Source organism: Alosa pseudoharengus, unplaced genomic scaffold (genome assembly GCF_046254945.1).
Source record: "Alosa pseudoharengus isolate Yale_2024_CS ecotype anadromous, Long Island Sound unplaced genomic scaffold, YU_APseudo_1.1 YU_APseudo_1.1_scf_4, whole genome shotgun sequence".
Taxonomy (NCBI): domain Eukaryota; kingdom Metazoa; phylum Chordata; class Actinopteri; order Clupeiformes; family Clupeidae; genus Alosa; species Alosa pseudoharengus.
This window is the reverse complement of record NW_027468774.1, coordinates 25,230,023-25,248,933: the sequence shown is the minus strand read 5'-3', so window position 1 is coordinate 25,248,933 and position 18,911 is coordinate 25,230,023. Positions and strand designations below refer to the sequence as shown.

The 18,911-nt window shown below is 45.0% G+C and overlaps 2 protein-coding genes across 3 annotated transcripts; one reads left to right on the top strand and one right to left on the bottom strand.

Annotated features, from left to right (window-relative positions):
* The first annotated feature begins 60 nt into the window (after positions 1-60).
* On the top strand, positions 61-12,771 carry ubn2b (ubinuclein 2b). Of its 2 annotated transcripts, XM_076265511.1 has the most exons (17): positions 61-716; positions 2,014-2,130; positions 2,345-2,446; positions 2,689-2,820; positions 2,941-3,044; positions 3,166-3,706; positions 6,499-6,569; positions 7,061-7,190; positions 7,625-7,731; positions 7,824-7,934; positions 8,239-8,382; positions 8,530-8,580; positions 8,727-8,769; positions 8,875-10,182; positions 10,521-10,722; positions 11,577-11,645; positions 11,881-12,771. In XM_076265511.1, exons 1-17 carry the CDS (start codon positions 402-404, stop codon positions 11,925-11,927), a joined length of 3,594 nt encoding a protein of 1,197 aa, XP_076121626.1. In that variant the 5' UTR covers positions 61-401; the 3' UTR covers positions 11,928-12,771. The 2 variants fall into 2 exon arrangements, with proteins under 2 accessions (XP_076121626.1, XP_076121627.1); XM_076265512.1 differs by lacking the exon at positions 11,577-11,645.
* Positions 12,772-16,679: 3,908 nt separating this feature from the next.
* Positions 16,680-18,812, bottom strand: trir (telomerase RNA component interacting RNase). The gene is made up of 3 exons (XM_076265509.1): positions 17,961-18,812; positions 17,414-17,491; positions 16,680-17,216 (listed from the first exon to the last, which is right to left on the bottom strand). The coding sequence occupies exons 1-3, from the start codon at positions 18,237-18,239 to the stop codon at positions 17,112-17,114; spliced, it is 462 nt and encodes a 153-aa protein (XP_076121624.1). The 5' UTR covers positions 18,240-18,812; the 3' UTR covers positions 16,680-17,111.
* Positions 18,813-18,911: the final 99 nt, after the last annotated feature.

Sequence of the window (18,911 nt, the reverse complement as noted above, 5' to 3'; positions counted from 1 at the left end):
ATTGGATATTATGCTATCTCTATGTGGCTTGTTTCCGCTTTTTCTTCATTGCGCACGCCCAGCCCAGTGACCTGAGCTGAATAAATCCATTTACTGATATATAAAATGGCCTCCTTCAAAGATGCTGTAGTATTTTAGCTAGCTTACAATTTCATGGACCCTTCGTATATCCTTCTCTGTTACCACGTTCTATAGACAGCGAGGGTGGCTCCTTTTTGCCCTTTAACCGACGAAATAAGTTTATGTTTTATGTAGCTAACTGATAAAGTGTATGTCGACTAATAGCGATCGAGCTAGCTAGCTGTTTTAGCTCAAATACTAGCCGGATAGCTAGCTAGTTGTGCAGAGAAGTCTCGCTCTACTTTGTTTTGAGCGAGGGAGCAATAGCCGGTCATCATCAAATGGCCGAACAGCGAAAGGTACCTTTCGTCACTCTCGCTACCTTTAACACCACACCAGCCTCGGAACCCAAGAAACGTCGTCGGGAGGAGGAAACCGATACCAGCCAGGGGAAAAATGGAGGGGTTGGAAGTGCAGCAACCGGGCCAGGAGGTGGTGGCAGCTTGTTCGGTAACATAAAAGGAAATGTAAGCGTTTCAGACGGAACTTCTGGAGAACCCAAGGCAGTCACCGTGCGTTTAAATATCTCTTTGTCTGAGCCTAGTGAAAAGGGATCTACAGAATACAACTACGGAGAGCTGGTCCAGTCAACTCAGGTAAGATTGTCAAAGCCACGGAACTTCGGGTTGTGTGTGTGTATGCACGTTTTTTTGGACGCCACTGTCAAGCACAGGCCAGTGAGGCCACATAGCGCCCGTTAGACATAAAATGCATGGGTCTAATCTCTCGTAATATATTATTGGTTGGATTTGAATTGTGTACATAACTTGATGTTTTGCGATGGAAGTAATTGGTAAAGTTGAACTTGTCTTGTGTTGCACCTGCGACGAAAACAATGCTTTATATCACGTCAGGCAACGTGGTGTAAATAACGTGCGCTACGTCAGTGTTGACACTCCTAGTCAAGTTCAAGTATGCACAAGGTGATCACAGCACACATGAAAGCCCAAATGTATTAAAAGGGAAAAGAAACATTTCTTAATTTTGTTTCATTTAAGTTTTGTCATGAGCAAGAATAAGATGTCCATAGATTCTGTGCTCTGATACGATTTTCATATAATGCCAGGACAATACTACTGGCCACGTATTGTGCCACTAACTTATTTTACTACGCTTTTGCTAAGTAACCTAGTTTGCCAGTTACATTTTTCTTGGCAATTGCATTTCTTGTTTACATTATTTTCAGTGTATAGTATGTATAATTCCATTTACACAAACTGCTCAAGGTCCCACCAACGTTCTCTTAGGTGAACTGATGGACAGTGGTTGAGAGAATAGGAAGTGCGATGGCATTTTAAGATTAACCTGCTCATGTTATTGAATGTAAGAAAAAAGATAGTGTTTTGGTAACGGCTCATGGAATTTCTGGATTATCATGGAATTTTACTAAAGTCTATTCCAGACATGGAAAGTCAGGGAATTATCATTTTTGGGTCAAAGTCAGGGAATATCAGGGAAATTTGTTGTTGCAATTTAACATTTATTTGCCAAAATACATTAATAGAAATGTATTTCCACGCAACACTGATGTTCATCGGCTTATTAGCTTTTTACTTGAATTTCCCCTTGGGTATCAATAAAGTATCTATCTATCTATATCCATCTATCTATCTGTCTATCTATCCATCTATCCATCACTGCTTGCTCGAGTGGCTGTGGTTAGCCCTACTTAGTTTTCTTTTTAATGCCCATTTATTCATTTTCCAAATCGTCATGGTTAATGGAAATTCAGGATTTTTGCTAGGGAAGGTCAGGGAAAAGTCAAAGGAATTTTAAATTTGACTTAAAGTGGGAACCCTGAGCAAAATCTTTAATACAAATGTTACAATATGGCTCTGTGTTGAGAAAATGATTGTACCTAATTTTATATTTTCTTTATATATGAACTCTCAGGTAAAGAAGACTCCTCAAGTATTGGCTCCTAGCTTTGATCCCACTGATCCCTTTGGTGACGATGCGAGAGAGAGACAGCAGGTGGAAGCACTTGCCAAAAAGTTTGAGAGCAAATATGTAAGTGCACAAATAACTCTTTCAGTTAGACCTTGACATACATGTGGTGTTGCCTGTGGTGTCGCATGTGGTGTTAAAACAAGGGAACAATGTAACATTCATTGATTTTGTAAAAAGTTCCTTCCCTATGCTCTTCTCACAGTAGAGGTTATCCGTAAAAGTCCTGGACTGACTGATAATGAACTCATAATGCATATGGTTCTCATTTCAACAGGCAAACCCAAACAAAAAGAAGAGGAAGGATAGGATCCAGGATCTTGTGGACATTGGATATGGTTATGATGAGACGGACCCGTTTATAGATAATTCAGAGGCTGTGAGTAATGTCAGAATGCATTGTTATGTTTATGTTCCAGAATTAGTCAGTCTATTTATCCATAAGAAATGCTAAATGCTTTGGATTAATGACACAGACTGACCATTTGGAACACACATTTTACCACATTTATTTAGAGATTTGAAAAGAGAATTAGATGCTTACCACTGTCCTTTTTTTTTAGTTTCAGTTCATTTAAAGTTCTGAGTTCATAATATTACTTTCTGTTTGTTTGCCTTAAGTATGATGAGCTGGTTCCAGCCTCCTTGACCACTAAACTGGGTGGTTTTTACATCAACACGGGTACACTGCAGTTTCGGGCTGCCTCAGAATCTGAGGGCGAGGACGGAGGAAAAGATGGAAATTCACTTAAGGTGAGTCTGCCTTGAAGGAAGATGTTGAGTCAACTCGTGCATTCTAAGAACTTTTTGAAATTATCTTGCCCTGATGACGTATTTTGCTCAACTTGATTTTCAATCTTTTTGCTTCTGCAGAAAACAAAAGATGTTGAGGAGAGGGTGATCAAGAAAAGACGAAAAAAGCAAGATGGCAATTTAGAGGAGAAGAAACCAAGAAAGATCAGAGTGCCAAAGACAGGGTGAGTGTAAACATAAACCACAGATTTAATAACACTTAGTTTAATCATACTAACAACATAACTTGTTGAGTTTTGGGAGAAAACTTATTATTGCATCCCCCCCCCCCTAACGTTTCTGTAGAGTCTTGTCCCTGAACCGTCCAGAGAAGAAGAAGCGCAAGAAGCTGATGAAGGACTCGCTGAACCTGGCGGCCATGCTGCGCCGCTTCGCCCGCGAGAAGGAGGAGATGCGCAAGAAGCAGCCTGCGGCTGCCCTCAAGCTGTCACGTGGCCCGTCCAGTGCCAACACCACGCCAAGCGCCGCCCAGTGCCCACCGGGCATGCTGAACTCGCACCCCCAGTCTGCCTCTGCCATCACCCCCGGGGGTGACTTCAACATGGCCGACCTGACCACTGACCCGGCAGTGATGTCGCTGCTGGGCGGCGCCAGTGAGAACGAGATGCTGCAGGACCTGATGGGGGACCTGGACTTCGGCCTGCTGGACTCGCCCCAGCCCGGGAGCCCCAGGCACCAAGGCGAGAATGGAAACTTGGCACCAGCAGGAATGAAGGTGGGAGGCGCGGCTGCAGCCTTACGTGGGCAGAGAGGACTCCTCAACCCCCCTCCACTGCCCAACGGACTGCCTGGTCCACTCATCAAACGCATCGAGGACTTGCGTGCGGTAAGAATCACTCCCAATTTCCCGATCACTCCCTCGTTAGAAAGATTGTCTGTGATTGGCAGGTTATTTGTTGTTGTAGAGAACAAAGGATTTTGACCTTGTGCCTGTTGCTGCACCTGCCTATACATAACATTATTTGGTGAAATTTGCATTCATTATATTATATAATGCAACCAAATCAGAAAATGTAAGGCAGTAGCTTTAGTCCGGCTGTATTGCAACATGCAAAGTGAAGGTTAGCTTAGCCAGTCATCCTTAATGGCCCTTAGAATCTAGTGACCTTGAATTATGTTGATAGGGAACTAGGGGTGTAAATCGGAGTCTTCATGACGATTCGATACAATATCGATTTCTTAAGCCAATGATTCGATTATTTTCGATACTTCAGAATTCCCCACGATACGATTCGATACGATTCAATACTCAATATTTTTACATGATATCTATGAAGTTTCAAATAAATCAACAAAAGTTCAGAATGTAGGAGGTATCTAAAGCCTTCGTTATACAGCCTCATGTCTTTGCATATAAAAAAAAAAAAAACCACCCGCAGCTTAGGAGAAGGTAGTACGCTTACATCGGAGCCATAGACAGAAAAAGAAAGGTCGGAGCTGATGCTGAAAATAGATAGGCAAACAAACAGGCGGCAAAATAAACACATTAATCGATACTCTTGCGGATGAATCGATGCATTGAATCGCCTGCTGCATAATCGATGCATCGATACGAATCGATTAATATTTACACCCCTATAGGGAACCAAGAATTTCACAAGGATTCCGTCATGGGATTCAGTTGAAAGTGGTGGTCTTTCATCTGTGTTTTAGATATAAGTGAGTTGTGCTGACTGCCACCTGAGTTGAGACCATTCCATTACATGGAGTGAAGATTTGGCAGAGCTGCTTATCCTCCGCATTGTCCCAGTAAGCCCCAGCAAGTGGGTTAGTGGGCGTTGTGAGGCTTCACACGTTGATATGAAATATTGCCTACGTGCAAGTCTTTGAGTGGTTCATGGTAGGGCTTGGATATTTCTCCTTGGTACATGGAAACATTCTACAAGAAAAAGCATTACACAACACTTGTGTTTGTTTTAAAGGTTGGCTGGGTCCGTTTGTTGTTGTTGTTGTACAGCACAGCACAGCACAGCGCGCACACCCAGTTCAGATGCTGACGGTCCATTTTTAGACGACCCTTTAAGCACATCCTGCAATGTGCTCATTTTTGTCACTGCGAGTTGCCAGCCGTCCCGCAGGCAGGCCTCTGAGTCACCGCACCCCCGGAGCGGAGCACAGATGACACTGGCAGAGAGCTGGCCCTCCTCCAGGCCACGCCAGAGCAGCACAGCACAGGGCAGGGCAGGGCAGAGCGGCAGCACGGCCTAGCCGGAGCTCCACAGAGGGCGTTGGTCTGAACGGAAACCACTCACACTGTGAGTGTGACCCTCTCTCTTGCTGGAGGTCGCAGTAAGCAGAAATGGAAGGGGAGGAGGAGGACGATAACAGAAAGGATCAGGAGAGAGAGGAGGAAGAGTGGGCATGAGGGAGGTATATCTAGAAGAGGAGGAAGAGGAGGAAGAGGAGAAGAGAAAATTTAGAGGCGGGTGACTTAAAAAGGAGAACTGAAAATTGCAGGGTGTATGGATCAGTTCATAGTGGGTATGTGTTACATAAGATTAGGATGAGGCATGTAAAGTATTTTACGTAACTAAATATTTTGCACTTGCAGTCAAAAACATTACCTCAAGCACATATGATGCCCATCTGTCTTTGAACTAGCTTATTTTTTTCTGTGTTGTTGCTTAAAGTGGGAAAAACGTCAAAAATGAAACTGCTCTGTTGGGAAGTGAACCTGAGAGTGGTGTACCGAACCATACCATGCCATGCCATGCCAAGCCTTGCAGTGACATGCACATCTTAGGGAGATAATGTATACTTATTGCAGTTGAACACAGCTTCTTCCAGACATGCAATTATTATTTCTGTGTTGGCGGTTGTGCACAAGGTGTTGTAGCAAACTGTGTCAAGTCTTGCAGATATGGGAAACCAGCATTTGTAATGGAAGGCAGTTCATAGACAGGCTTTGTTGAATGGAGTCATTGGCAGTTCAAAGAGAGTCACTGGGAAGCATGCTGTCCTGAAGGAGGGGGATCAAAGAAACTGAATCATGGAGGGCCAAGAACATTCCATGGAGGAAGAGAAGGACATCTACAGCGGAGCAGAGCATTTAGCCAGAGATGGTCTCCCTATCTGATGTCCACTGTCCTCTGTGTCCACTTGCATGTGATGGTTTCGTTTGGGTTGTGAGGGAATGGGTTGGAAAGGATGCCACAGGGATGTTGACATGGCCAGAACAATCCCTAAACATAAATTCACTTCAGTGGAAAATTGCAGAAGAAGGAAAATTCAGTCTGCAAGGGCTTACTGTCACCAGTAGTTAGGGTTACATGGGGCAGCAGTGTGACTTTGACTACACAGATTTCTAAAACCTTATTAATGAAGGCGTGTATAGGTAGGTGATGTCATCAGGTCAGGGTAAGATAAGGATCTTTAGACATACTGATAAAACACTCAGCCACTTCTGTTCTGCTTTTCTTTTTCTGAGATTGGTTAAAAAATGCAGCTGGTTATTGGCAAAAATGACTGCCATATTTCTCATATATTGTTTTTCTTTGTACATTGAGATTTTGAAACTTATTTTACAGTATCTGCATTTCAGTTTGGTCCAGAATCCTCAGCATGCCTGATTTGACCTTCTGGTCTGACTCTAGCACGCGTGTGTCTTTCTCTTGTCAGGCGTCACGACAGTTTGATCAGGAAGGCCGAAAGAAGTTCTTCACTCTGGACATGAACAACATTTTGCTGGAGTGAGTCTGTTCTCTTTGTTCTTGTACATTCTCTTCAATGAGACAGTAAGTGGGTTTCCATCCGGCTTGTTGATGCGCGTTTTAACTATTTAAATAAGAAATCTTAACTGGAAATACTTGAAATGCACATTCAATCTTCTAATACACATAGAAATTCAAATTGCAAGAGGGAGTTGGATTAACTCTCGATTCGCATTAGGTACAACACGATTAAAATTGATGGAAACAATTTATTCGCATATATTCACATTTCTTGCATTTTTATCTGCGTGTTTCCGTAAGCGTTGCCCTGACGACCACACGTTTTGATCCCACAGCTGATCAGAGCCATGTCCATTTTTAACTCTCATAGCACATTGGATGGAAACACACGCAAATGCGCATGTTCTTGAGCCAAATGTTCATGAATGCGCATGTAATATACGAATGGACCGAATGGAAATCCGTTTAGTGAGGCATTTTCTAATCCTCTCTTCTCCTCTCTGTCCCAGCATTGAGCTGCAGGTTCAGGAGCAGCCAACTGAATCCCGCTCAGCCATCTACTCCCACCTGGAAGCCTTTGTGCCCTGCAACAAGGAGGCCCTGCTGAAGCGCTTGAAGAAACTCAGCCTCAACATACAGGTGTGTGTTTTTTTTTTTATTACAGCAGAAAGTGTTCTAATCATCACATACCGTAAAGCGCTCCGCAAATATGCCCTCACATGAGTGCAACACACATCAGCACTGACATTGTTAACTGACACACATTAGATAATCAATGGATTTCTGTTCAGCAGCGCCCAAATTGAACTGAATAGTAATCTACACGGCGGCGCAGAGTTGGCCGATGGTGTTTGGGCGTAGTATTGAAATCAATGGAATCAAATGGAAAGCAGAGTGCACTTATGTTGGCGCCTATGCGCAGAGCGCTTTATAAGGAGGACATCTCTGATCTGTAACACTGTAAATAGCAAAACTCTACTAACACAACTTTCTCCCCCCTCACACACACACACGCACACACACACACACACACACACACACACACACACACACGCACACACGCACACACACAGGATGACCGGCTGCGCACACCTCTGCTGAAGCTCAAGCTGGCTGTCTGCAGTGTCATGCCCGAACAGATTGCGAGATACAACATGGACTGCATGGCCAGGGTTGCAAAGTAAGGCGCCTCTTTTAGCACAGCTCCAGCCAAGCTACTGCTCTCCTCAGTCACTCCGAAATGCTCATGTGCCTTTGTGTCATGATAAACAGGCAGCAGTCTGAAGAAGGAGAAAAGAATGGTTCAGAGGAAGAGGACGAGGAGAAGCCAGGGAAGAGGGTCATGGGACCCCGGAAGAAGTTCCTCTGGGACGACAAACTCAGGTGAGCTGCAGGGGCCTTAACAACCGTGGTAGTGCAAGGGCAAGAAATATTTTATTCATTCATACATTAGTCATGGCATGTTTGTTTATATTGTACATTTTATACATAGGTGATTTAGTGTGTATCAAACGTGCTATAATATATTTATTGCAGCCATAAAAAAAACATGATCAGAACCTGCAGGGCTCCTCCCTTGCACGAGTCCTACCTTGGCCTAAGCTAGCTTTAGCATAATGACTGAGAGGTGATTTGCACAGCAGCGTTGGTCTCTGGGAAGGTTGATGGTGTGCCTTTCCTCCTGCAGGAACTTGCTGTGTAGCCTGGTGCGCGTGAAGCTGGGCTGCTACGAGCGGGAGGGCCAGAACTCGCTCTCGGCTGAGGACTACCTCAAAGCCTTCATGGAGACAGAGGTCAAACCACTGTGGCCTAAAGGCTGGATGCAGGCCAGGTGTGTATCTGTCTGTGTCTGTCTGTGTGTGTCAGTGTGTGTATGTGTGTGTATGTGTGTCTGTGTGTGTGAGATGCCACCCTATATGCATAGGCCCATTTTGATTTTATTGTGTGGATTTCTGACGAATGTCTCTTGTGCCACCAGGATGCTGTTCAAAGAAAGCCGTATGGCCCACAGTCACCTCACTGGCAACTCGTTAGTATTAACTGTTCTATACATATAATATATGGCTTCTTCATTGAGCATGTGCATTGATCCATGGAACTGAGAGTAGTAATGTTTGACAAAGTCAATTCTATCACAATGTTTATACACTAAAACTCCCTTTGTTTTGATTACAGAGTAAAGAAAAGAATTGTACCCACACCAAAAGCTAAATCCAAGGTAAGATTGGACAAACTCCTCACATTCACATTCAGCATAGTGTCATTTTGGACTTCATACAGAATAAATCGTGTGTGTGTGTGTGTGACGTCACTTCATTCGTAGGAGGTTGGTTGGGTCCAGAAGTCCGCGCCGCTCGTTGACTTGGCCTCTCCGCTAGCGTTGGCGGCACGGCAACACGCCCCGCCCGAGTCGGAGCCCATCTGCCTGTCGGACTCCCTGGACGAGGACCTGGCCACGCCGTCCCTGGACTCCATCTCCCAGGCGCTGGCGCTGCTCAGCAACGCGGCCAAGGATCTCATCCACAACGAGGCTCCGTCCGGGGCGGCCGGCGCCGCCCAGTCGCAGGCCTCCCCGCTCCTCCACAAGAAGGGCCACGGCTCGCTGGTGTCCGGCGGCCACTACGTCTCTACCTCCTTCTCCCCCGCCGCCGCCGCCGCCCTCGCTGCCGCGTCCTCTGCTTCCAGGGCAGCCGTCGCCCACGGCGACGGGATGGGCCTGGCCAAGGGCTCGCCGCTGGCTCAGGCTCACAGACACTCGGCAATGGACTCGGCGCGGACTCCCACGAGCAAGGCCTCCATGTCCCCCTCGGGCATGTCGCCCTCCTCCTCCGTGGTGAAGGCCCGGCCGCCCCCCACCGCCTCCCCGCTCCTGCCCCCACAGCACAAAGCATTTGGCCTGCCAGGCTCCAGTAAAGCGGGCAAGAGCGGCAGCGGCGGTGGCCCAGTGGACAGTGTTTTGGGCGGCACTGCGGTGCAGTCGCGCGGCCCACACGTGCTGGTCTCGCCTCACCACCTGCCCTCCAAAGCGCCGCCGCCGCAACAGCAGGGCGCCCCTCAGGACTCGGTCAGGGCGTCTCCGGCCCCCTCGCCCCCCCAGCCGCGCACCCCTCCCACCCAACAGCAGCAGCAGCCACAGCAACAGGGCTTCATCACGCCCATGCAGGCCACCCTCACCAAGTCCTCCCACAGCTCCAGCTCCCCCATCCTGAAACTGACCCCTCGGCCCCCGGCCCCGACGTCGGCCTCCCCCGCCAATTCAGGCTCCTCTTCCTCCCCGTCTGTCGCCTCACAGGCGCGACCTGCTCAGATTCTCCCCATCGTACACCAGTACGTTGCCTCCTCTTCGTCCTCCACACCTTCCTCCAAAGCGGCAGCGTTCCGCCCCCCTCTCTCAGGCACCCCCAGGGGGCAGGGTAACTTCACCAGCTCCGCTGCGGGGCAGAAGACCCCCTCTCAGGTCACCAGTTCCCCCTCTGTCTCCAAACATGCGGCAGCAGCCGCCAGTCCCACCCCAAGTGCTGCCAGCCCCGCCAATCATGGGCAGCGTCAGAGGTCTGTAGGCGGGACAGGTGCTGGAGCTAAGCCAATCACATCCGTCTCTTCAGCATCAGCTACCCCGCAGTTGTCACAGGTAAGTTGGAGTGGACTAAACTAAATATCTGGTATCTGTTGTTTGGACTGATAACTTACAATAACTTACAATTTAGGTACCACAAGCCTTACTCTTACAATTTATATAATCAGTATAGATCAGTAGGTCTATATGGAAAAATGGTCACCAATGTATTAAGTTTATTATCAACATTTGACAGCACATCAAACATGCTTGATGGTTGTGAGCCACTGAATGTGTCTGTGTCATGCAGAACTATACAAAGTATTCATATGGCTCAATGGTTGTTCCGTGTACCTGAAGCTCTGGGCATGTTTAGGGTTTGGTGTGATCGATTCTTTGCCCTCTGGTTGCAGGTGTCATCAGCGGGCAGTGCCCTCTTGGGCTCGGCCGGGCCGTCTCTGCCGCTGGGCTTTGGCATGTTGGGGGGCCTGGTGCCCGTCTCCCTGCCTTTCCAGTTCCCCTCGCTGCTCAACCTGGCTCCGCCTGGGGTCACCAGTGCCACAGCGGGCACAGGCCCCTCGGTCACTAGCAGCTCAGCATACGCCCTAACACAGAGTGAGTCGTCAGCGCTTTCTCTAGTTCATGATTCTTACGTTTGCAGGGGAAATGAAGGCTTACATGTAGGCCTCGGTACATAGCATAGTGTGCAGTACACTATCCAGGATAGTGGGCTTATTTTTGTATATGTGCTTAGGGAAGTAGTTAGGTGGGTATGTATGTTTCCGTGGTGTTTGTGTGTGGGTGTGTGTGTGTCTGCCTGTTATGTTGTTGTGGACAAATGTATATTTATGTGTATCTATGTGCTGATGTTCCATGCCGTTTCCCATGTCTTATCAGATGCCTGATATACTCCTCTATATATAATGAGTCTGTCATATTCTCTAGCCCCATTCCTATGAAGCATGATGTTTGTTGTGCAGTAGATATTTTATTATACAACACAGTAAGGTTGTAAATAATCTACTCAGTGTAGTGAATCTGATTACTCTAGGATTGATCAGTGATTGGTCAGTTAAGATCAGCTTTGAGTACAGGGTTAATTTCAGTCAAAATCATGTGGCCAGTGATAATGTCATTGGCATTTACTCCAGTTTTATTCAGATAATGGATTCCGAATCCCTAGTCTTTATATTCCTCCCCTTTTGTTGGCCATTTTGTCCCCCGTTCACTTGGAGTGTGTGTTCTGTGTTCAGTGTCCCACATTGTTACCATACAATACTGTGCTCTTCTAATCCTGTCAGTCTCTTTCCTCCATCGTTCATACCTTTCTACCGTGTCTTCATTTTGATGCCTCATTTTCCACCATTCATCATTACCGGTAAACTGTCTTTGCTGTCTCCTGCTCAAAACCCCCTCATTGCCCTGTCTGTCCGTCCTCCCCGACCCCCTTCCGTGCTGTCTCTTCTCAGATCTGTTAAAGAGTCTCCAGTCAGGGTCTCAGGCTGCTCTACCCCCCCACTTGCAACTGGCTTTCCCAGGTAACCCCCCCCATCCACCCCCCCCCCCCTCCCCCCCAGGCTTCCTCCACGCCGTACCCCGGCCCTCTCTCCTCTCTTGGTCCCTCTTTGTCCGTTGTGTCCGTTCATGTTTGTCTGGTGAAGGGTTTTGTCTTTGTCACTGTGTGGTGTGTGTGGTCTGTGACTGAATGTGCTATTTGCTTCAGTTGTCTGTGAATGTGCCACCACTTGACTGGTGTTTTTATTCCCTCTCTAGATGTCAGTCAAACCCAGGGCGGGGATCTTAAAAGGAAGCCCCTTTGAAAAGGTAGAAGCTCTTGGAGGAATTACCCGCCTGATGGACGTCATTAATATGCATGGCCTCCTGAACAAATCACTCACATGGAGAAAAACTTTTTTTTAACAGGGAAAAAAAAAGAATGAAAAGAATTTGATACTTTTAGTTTGTTATTTGTATTCAAATGGATTACAAAACACCTATCAATGTTTACACAAATAGACCTGTATCACTGTGGACAGGCAGGGATGAATGAATGGATGAATGATTTGGAGAATCTGTGAATTGATTGAATGAATGAATGAATGAATGAATGAATGAATGAATGAATGAACGAAAGAATTGGTTGAATGAATTAATTAATTAATTGGTTGATTGAATGGATGGATGAATGAAGGGGTTAGTGTGAGTGTTAATATGTATGTATTTGTACATGCGCGTGCACTTGTGTGCATTCATTTGTATAGATCTTTTCTTTGTTTTGTCTGCCAAGCAGCTTGAATGCAGCCCCCCTGACTCATGCCTAGGTCCTTGTGTCTCTGGTGCTGTTTTTACCATTGAGTGATGAGATATCTCCTACATCATTCAGGCCTCTAAAGTCAATAGAATTTGAAAATGATATGAAACCTGCTTAATGGGGTCTTTTTGTATTCTACTTGAATTTTTTTTTCTTGAAATTTGTTTACTTAAGTCAACAAAGCTGAATGACAATAAAAAAAAAAAACAAGTAAAAAGCCTTAGCTAAAGCCAACAACTATGCAGGATAAATTCCTTTGAGAAAAGGTTTTAGTGGCGTCTGCCATCTTTTTTGTATTGCATTGCCTCTAATAGTTTGTCTTTTCAGAGATCATAAAAGTTTTCTGTATCATCCTTTCATCTGCTGTCTGCTCAGTTGTACGCAGCTGTTCATACAGGCCAGGGGAAGTCCAAGTAGAATTACGATTCATTTAGAGTAATGGTGAACTTCCTAATAGAGGAGCTGTATGGCTTTGTTATTAAAAATCAACTAAGTCATCGGGCTGTTAGGAGGTACTGAATTAACTTTCTCAGGTTTGTTTCTAACCTCTTGGAGTAGACCCCTGGTTCTGGACATGGGGAAACACTGGCGTGGACCAAGCTGTAAACAATTCTAGCCAATCAACACACATGCTCTAAGAATAACAATATGAGGTGGTGCAACTTGAACATCTGTTGAGCTGAAATATCATAAGTCTTTTGCCAAGCAGATTTTAGGATAATTAAAGGATACAGTCTTGCCATTGCTGACTCCAGGGAAAATTATATCCAAGTACTCTATTCTGCCCTTAAAGCATTTCAGTGCCTCCTCTCCTATGTTATGAGGAAATAGTGAGGGCTTCTCAATGACTTTTCGCAAACAAGTCTATTGTCTTGGGCAACTGGTACCTTTTCAGGCATTTTTATGTCTTGGTATACATGTGTCAAAGTAACAACTGGGTATGCTCATCATGCAAGAAGTTCACTTATGTACCAGTGGCAGATCCAGGCTGTCTGAAGGGCAGGGTCCAAACATTTTTTTTTAAAAAGGCACCCATCTTACACCATTGGGCCCCACCCTTATGCAAAATGCAGCCAGTCTTTGTTTTCTTGATTCTGATTGGCTCTTAATTGAATAAATATGTATGATTATGAAGTGCTGAATACAAGTTAACATTAGGTGCCAATATTTTATTTATTTATAAATGCCTTTATCCAAAGTGACTTACAGATACCAATAGCAAGGGGCCAGTCTCCCTGGAGCAATTCGGAGGTTAAAAATGCCCTGCCCAAAGCCACAGTGGTGGCAGTTGGGAGTAGAACCCATGACTTTTGTGGCTAAAAAGCAAAAAAGTGCAAGTGTTGTGTTCTTCAGGGCCCATAACATGGCAACAGAGCTCTAATCTCATTTCCTAGCTATGATTATCTATTTCAGCCTGAATGCTCAAAGAATCCATTACATGAGTGAGAGGTTTTGAGTCTGTGATATAAGGCATTCTTCATCCATAGAGAGCATAAGGTCATTATGGAGTCATTTGGAAAACCCCAGTCCATGCTGTGGAACCTTCAGCCAGTATGCTCATTTGCCTTACATAGCTCCACTTGTCTCAAGTGCTAGGACTACTCATCACTATAGACCAAAACTATGACCTTGATGTTGTTTGCATACTTACTGTTAAGCAAGAGGAGCACACCAGTGGAGTTGGGAAAGGACCATCTGCAGCATAAATGAGATGCTGCATGTAAAACATCAGATACAGGACAGTGTTATTGTACTCCGAGAGCATAGCCAACACTAAAATGAAGTGTCGTACACTTGCCAGCTCTCCTATGGGTTTACCATATTGTCATGATAAATTGTCAATGGACCAACACCCCACGGTTAGCCTGTGTGCAGAGTGTGTTTCACTAATTCACGGATTGGGAAAAATGCAGAGACCAAATTTCCCTCACGGGATCAAAAGAGTATATATACTTATACTTACTTATGGCTACCAAGCTGTCATATTTAAAGTGGTGTAGTGTGGTAAAATGTTTGTAATTCAAGCCTCCACCACACTAAACAGTACAAAAGTTCAGAACCAGACTTAACAAGACCTAGCCAATTATATTACAAAAGTTATCTTGATCTCTTTCAAGAGTAGAACTGACTATTCGGTCTGGGAAGAGATCAAGGGAAACACCAATGCCTTACTCATAGGAATGAATAGGAATTTATAGGAATATTTTTTCAAAACTTACATACATACACATAGGGTTGCAAAATTCCAGGAATTTTCAAAGTTGGAAACTGGGAATTTTTAATATGGCAAGTTAGTCTATAACAGGGAACTTAAAGCTGCAGTTGGCAAGATTTTTTTGATCATATTCACTGAAACCGACACTATGCTGTGACCGAACAACATAAATCAGCCGGTTTTAGTAAAAAAAATGCACTTCTACCTCCACCTAGAGCCTGTTATTTGTTTTGCAAAAATCCACAGCTCCCGGTTCTTCTGGTCCAATCAGAGCAGGGCTGTGTGAGATCTGACTTTCAATCACAGTCTGGTCTACCCTGCACATACGTCAATCATATGCACACAGCAATCAGCATAGGCTACTAGACAAAGGAAACCTATGGTGCGTTCATGTGCGCGGCGGAAAAAATCCCAGTAAAAAAGGCATCTCATGGCCCCAGCCGTGACGCGACTGGCTAAGGCACCTGCACCGTACGCCGGCGACCCGGGTTTGATTCCCGCCCTGTGGTCCTTTCCTGATCCCACCCTGACTCTCTCTACCACTCGCTTCCTGTCATTCTCTACTGTCCTATCTCATTAAAGGCATAAAAAAAGCAAAATGAAAAAGGCATCTCATGTGGGAATAACTGGTTTGAAACTGGGGTAGGTTTGCCAACAGAGTTGCCCAGGGCTTGTCGTCACTTTTGTCCTCCAATGGGTGTAGCCTACGTCATTTTGCATTAGTTCTAACAGGAGGATTAATAAACATGCTCACGAGGGGCAGCCGTGGCCCACTGGTTAGCACTCTGGACTTGTATCCGGAGGGTTGCCGGTTCGAGCACCGAACAGTAGGCCGGGCTGAAGTGCCCTTAAGCAAGGCACCTAACCCCTCACTGCTCCCCGAGCGCCGCCGTTGAAGCAGGCAGCTCACTGCGCTGGGATTAGTGTGTGCTTCACCTCACTGTGTGCTGTTTGTGTTTCACTAATTCACCGATTGGGTTTTAATGCAGAGACCAAATTTCCCTCACGGGATCAAAAAAGTATATATACTTATATACATTTTGCCTGTCTGATTAAGCTTCACAACTTTCTAAATAATCATAATCTATGAGGTTTGGGGTGTTATGTCGTCATTATTTTTATATATATATTTTATTTGTTTTACCATTTGGGATTACCAATCTGGGATTCTGACTGGACAAAGTGATAGTCAGTCAATGTTTCAAAAAATCGGATTTTGTTGTTGAGTGGCAGTTCAGTGTTGCTAGTTTAGCACGCCTGTAAACCATAGGCAGAGAATGGGATCCCCGCTTGCATGCTAGCTAGCTTTGTAGGTTAAGCTAAGCGAAAATATGAACAAACAAATCATCTTGCTTATTACGAAACAAAATGTTAAAGTGTAAGTTCAGTGTAAATTGACCCATAGTCCTGATGTTCAAGCTCATCACATGCAGCCCATAGGAAAAAGAATGAGACAAATTGGGACAACATAGGCCAAGCTATGGACAGGCAACTTAAAGCAGACCCATGGAGCAGTGGGGAGTTACTTTCAGTTTCAGTTTTGATGCCCCCATGAGTCTGCTTTAAACTGTCTGTCCATAACTTGGCCTACCTTTTAGATGGGCTGCATGTGGTGAGCTTATACAACAGGGCTATGGGTCAATTTAAAACATACTGTGAAGTGCGCACATCCAAAAATGTTTCAGCAGGTGCCAAATCCAAAAGGGCATACAAGTGAAAAAGTGAAAAAGACTTGCACGCTGCCTTTGAACGACTCAGCTTTTAATAGAAAAAAGGACACAACGTTTCGATCTTACGATCTTCTTCAGGCATTCAAAGGCAGTGTGCAAGTCTTTTTCACTTTTTCACTATGGGTCAATTTACACTTAACTTACACTTTAAGGTTTGTATATGAAACAGTTTGTATGAATTACCAAAAATTCCCAGTTAATTCCCGTAAATATAAAGTTTCCAATTTGGAATATTTCCAAAATTCCCCAGCTTAAATTCCCATGGAGTTTCCTGAAATTGTCCACTCCTATGCAACCCTAAACACACACAAACAAATTTTCGAAATGCTTAGCAGTTTTAATTAGCATTTTTGAAACCTCAAGATTCAAATGACATCAAATACCAACAGGGAGAAAAATATGAAATATCTACAAGGCATTACCCTGTCTAGCAAATGTTGCAATATAATATCAAGCTAATGTGAGGCTAAACATTGTGTTCAAATAAATCAAAATGCACCATGATACACCAAACTCAACTGTGTTTGCCACATACCATAAAGGCTAAAGACCATAAGACAATTATCTGGAAAAGGGAAAAAGGAAACAAACAAACAAAAAATAATCTTTAATTGTGAGGAAGTGAGAAAGCTCAGCTGAGCGGTTCCCAAGTCTGGCAGTATGGGCGCACGTCTGGTGGCAGGTTCACTCCTATGTGGCAGCACTCCTCTGCGATGAGTTGGCGTGTGTGAGCACAAACCCCAGTCTTTCATTTCACCAGGGGCCTGGTTTTGTCATCGTCTCCACACTGGTGAGCTTTGTACTTTTTCACCTCAGCCATGTACTTAGTCCAGGCGTCCCCTTTCCCCTCAAGCTGCAAAAGCAAAGCAAGAAAATAGTGATTTATAATGACAGGCAGGCTTGACTGGCCCAATGGTAAAAAACACTAATGCCATTCAAAGACTCTGGGCTCTAACAATTAGATATACTGGCCCTTATGAGCAGATGTCTAATTCACATAAGACAAATTAATGAAACAACACAGGCTAGTAAAGCGTTTTTTCTACATACCTCTGGGTCCAATTTCTGCTTCTTTGCAACCATGCCGGTCTTTAGGGTCAATTTGGCGCCCCCTCTCCGCTTCCCCACCTGGGTTAGGGGAGAAGACTAAAACCGTTATACGAGCCATTGCAGGAGGAGTGCCACTGATGGAGACTACGTGACAGAGCATCGACAGTGAACAATTGTCTTCAGCCCACCCCAGCAGGGAGACATGCCTGATGTGTCTGCTGCAATGCTAGTTGATCATTAGGAACCGGAGGGGCAGTTACCCTTACAAAGGATTGTAGCTAACACTCTCAGATACTTGGAGGACAACAGGTATGACCCCCCCATCTTCATCTGGTGCCTTGGCCTAATGTTATATGATTTGGCAGGCCTTTAAAGCCTTTAGTGTATGTACTGGGCTGTATGGTTCGGAGGTTCAGAATACTGACCTACCAGCAGCATAAGAAATTGGTAATTTGCTCCTTATATTGTAGACTATACTGAGCTACGTTATCAGACCTGCAAATATGAAAATGTTTTCTCTGGCTAGAGCAACTGCCAAACCCCTTACAAAGCTGGCCACGCTACTCGTCCTCTTTTCCACAGTCGACTGTCCTTGATCAGCAGTACTTTCTTCGGAGGGGCTGGCTTGCTCCGATCCCTTTTTTCTTCGCTCCTCTTCCATCTTCTTCTTGAACATTTCCATGAAGCTACCATCATTGGCGAATGCGTTGGCCCCTGCTCCTTTCCCGGCTCCATGTGCTGGGCTTGCAGGTGACGCGGGGCTGTTGCCGCTGGATTCACTGCTGCTGCCTTGAGGGGTTGCGTTGTTTTCACGCTTATCATCCATATTAATTCGTGTTGTCAAGTTTGTTTTCGACAAATAAACGTCACGTACTAAGGCCAGGCTATGTCAGTGATACACGTTACGCCTAATGTTACGTTTCTGTCTAATCAAAACATACCAAAAAAAGTCATGCAAGTCAGGATTGGCTATCTCGCAAGACCCACCCTGACCCCTGTAACGTTAGCCAACATTCAGCTGACCAGAAAACGGGTCAAAATATATATGTGGCCAGAGTTGTCTGCACCGATAAAGCTACGAAATACTTGAATGTTTGGAATAATCCCAGACAGATTATTCGTTTGGCAAATAAATTATTACGGCGCTAACTTGCTAACACGTTAACGTTAGCAATCTTCGCAGCACACAAAGCGTCCAAGTAGCAAGCTAACTGCAGCCTTCACAGCCGAACGTACAAAATCACGACCCACCTAAAATACAAAGAAATACTTCTCTACGTAAGTCGAAATGCAAAGTGTATATCAAACTCAATCGATTTAAGCATAAATATTAAGAAAGCAAACTGTCAATTGTCGAAGTTCATCCTCTCTCAACACTCCGCCATCTTGGATTTCGTCTGGTCGGCCTTTTTTTCACAATGCCATTTGGAGGTGTTTCTGCCACCTAAAGGCATGGCGGCAGAGTTATCTTGTATCTGACAGCATGTCGTTTTAGTAT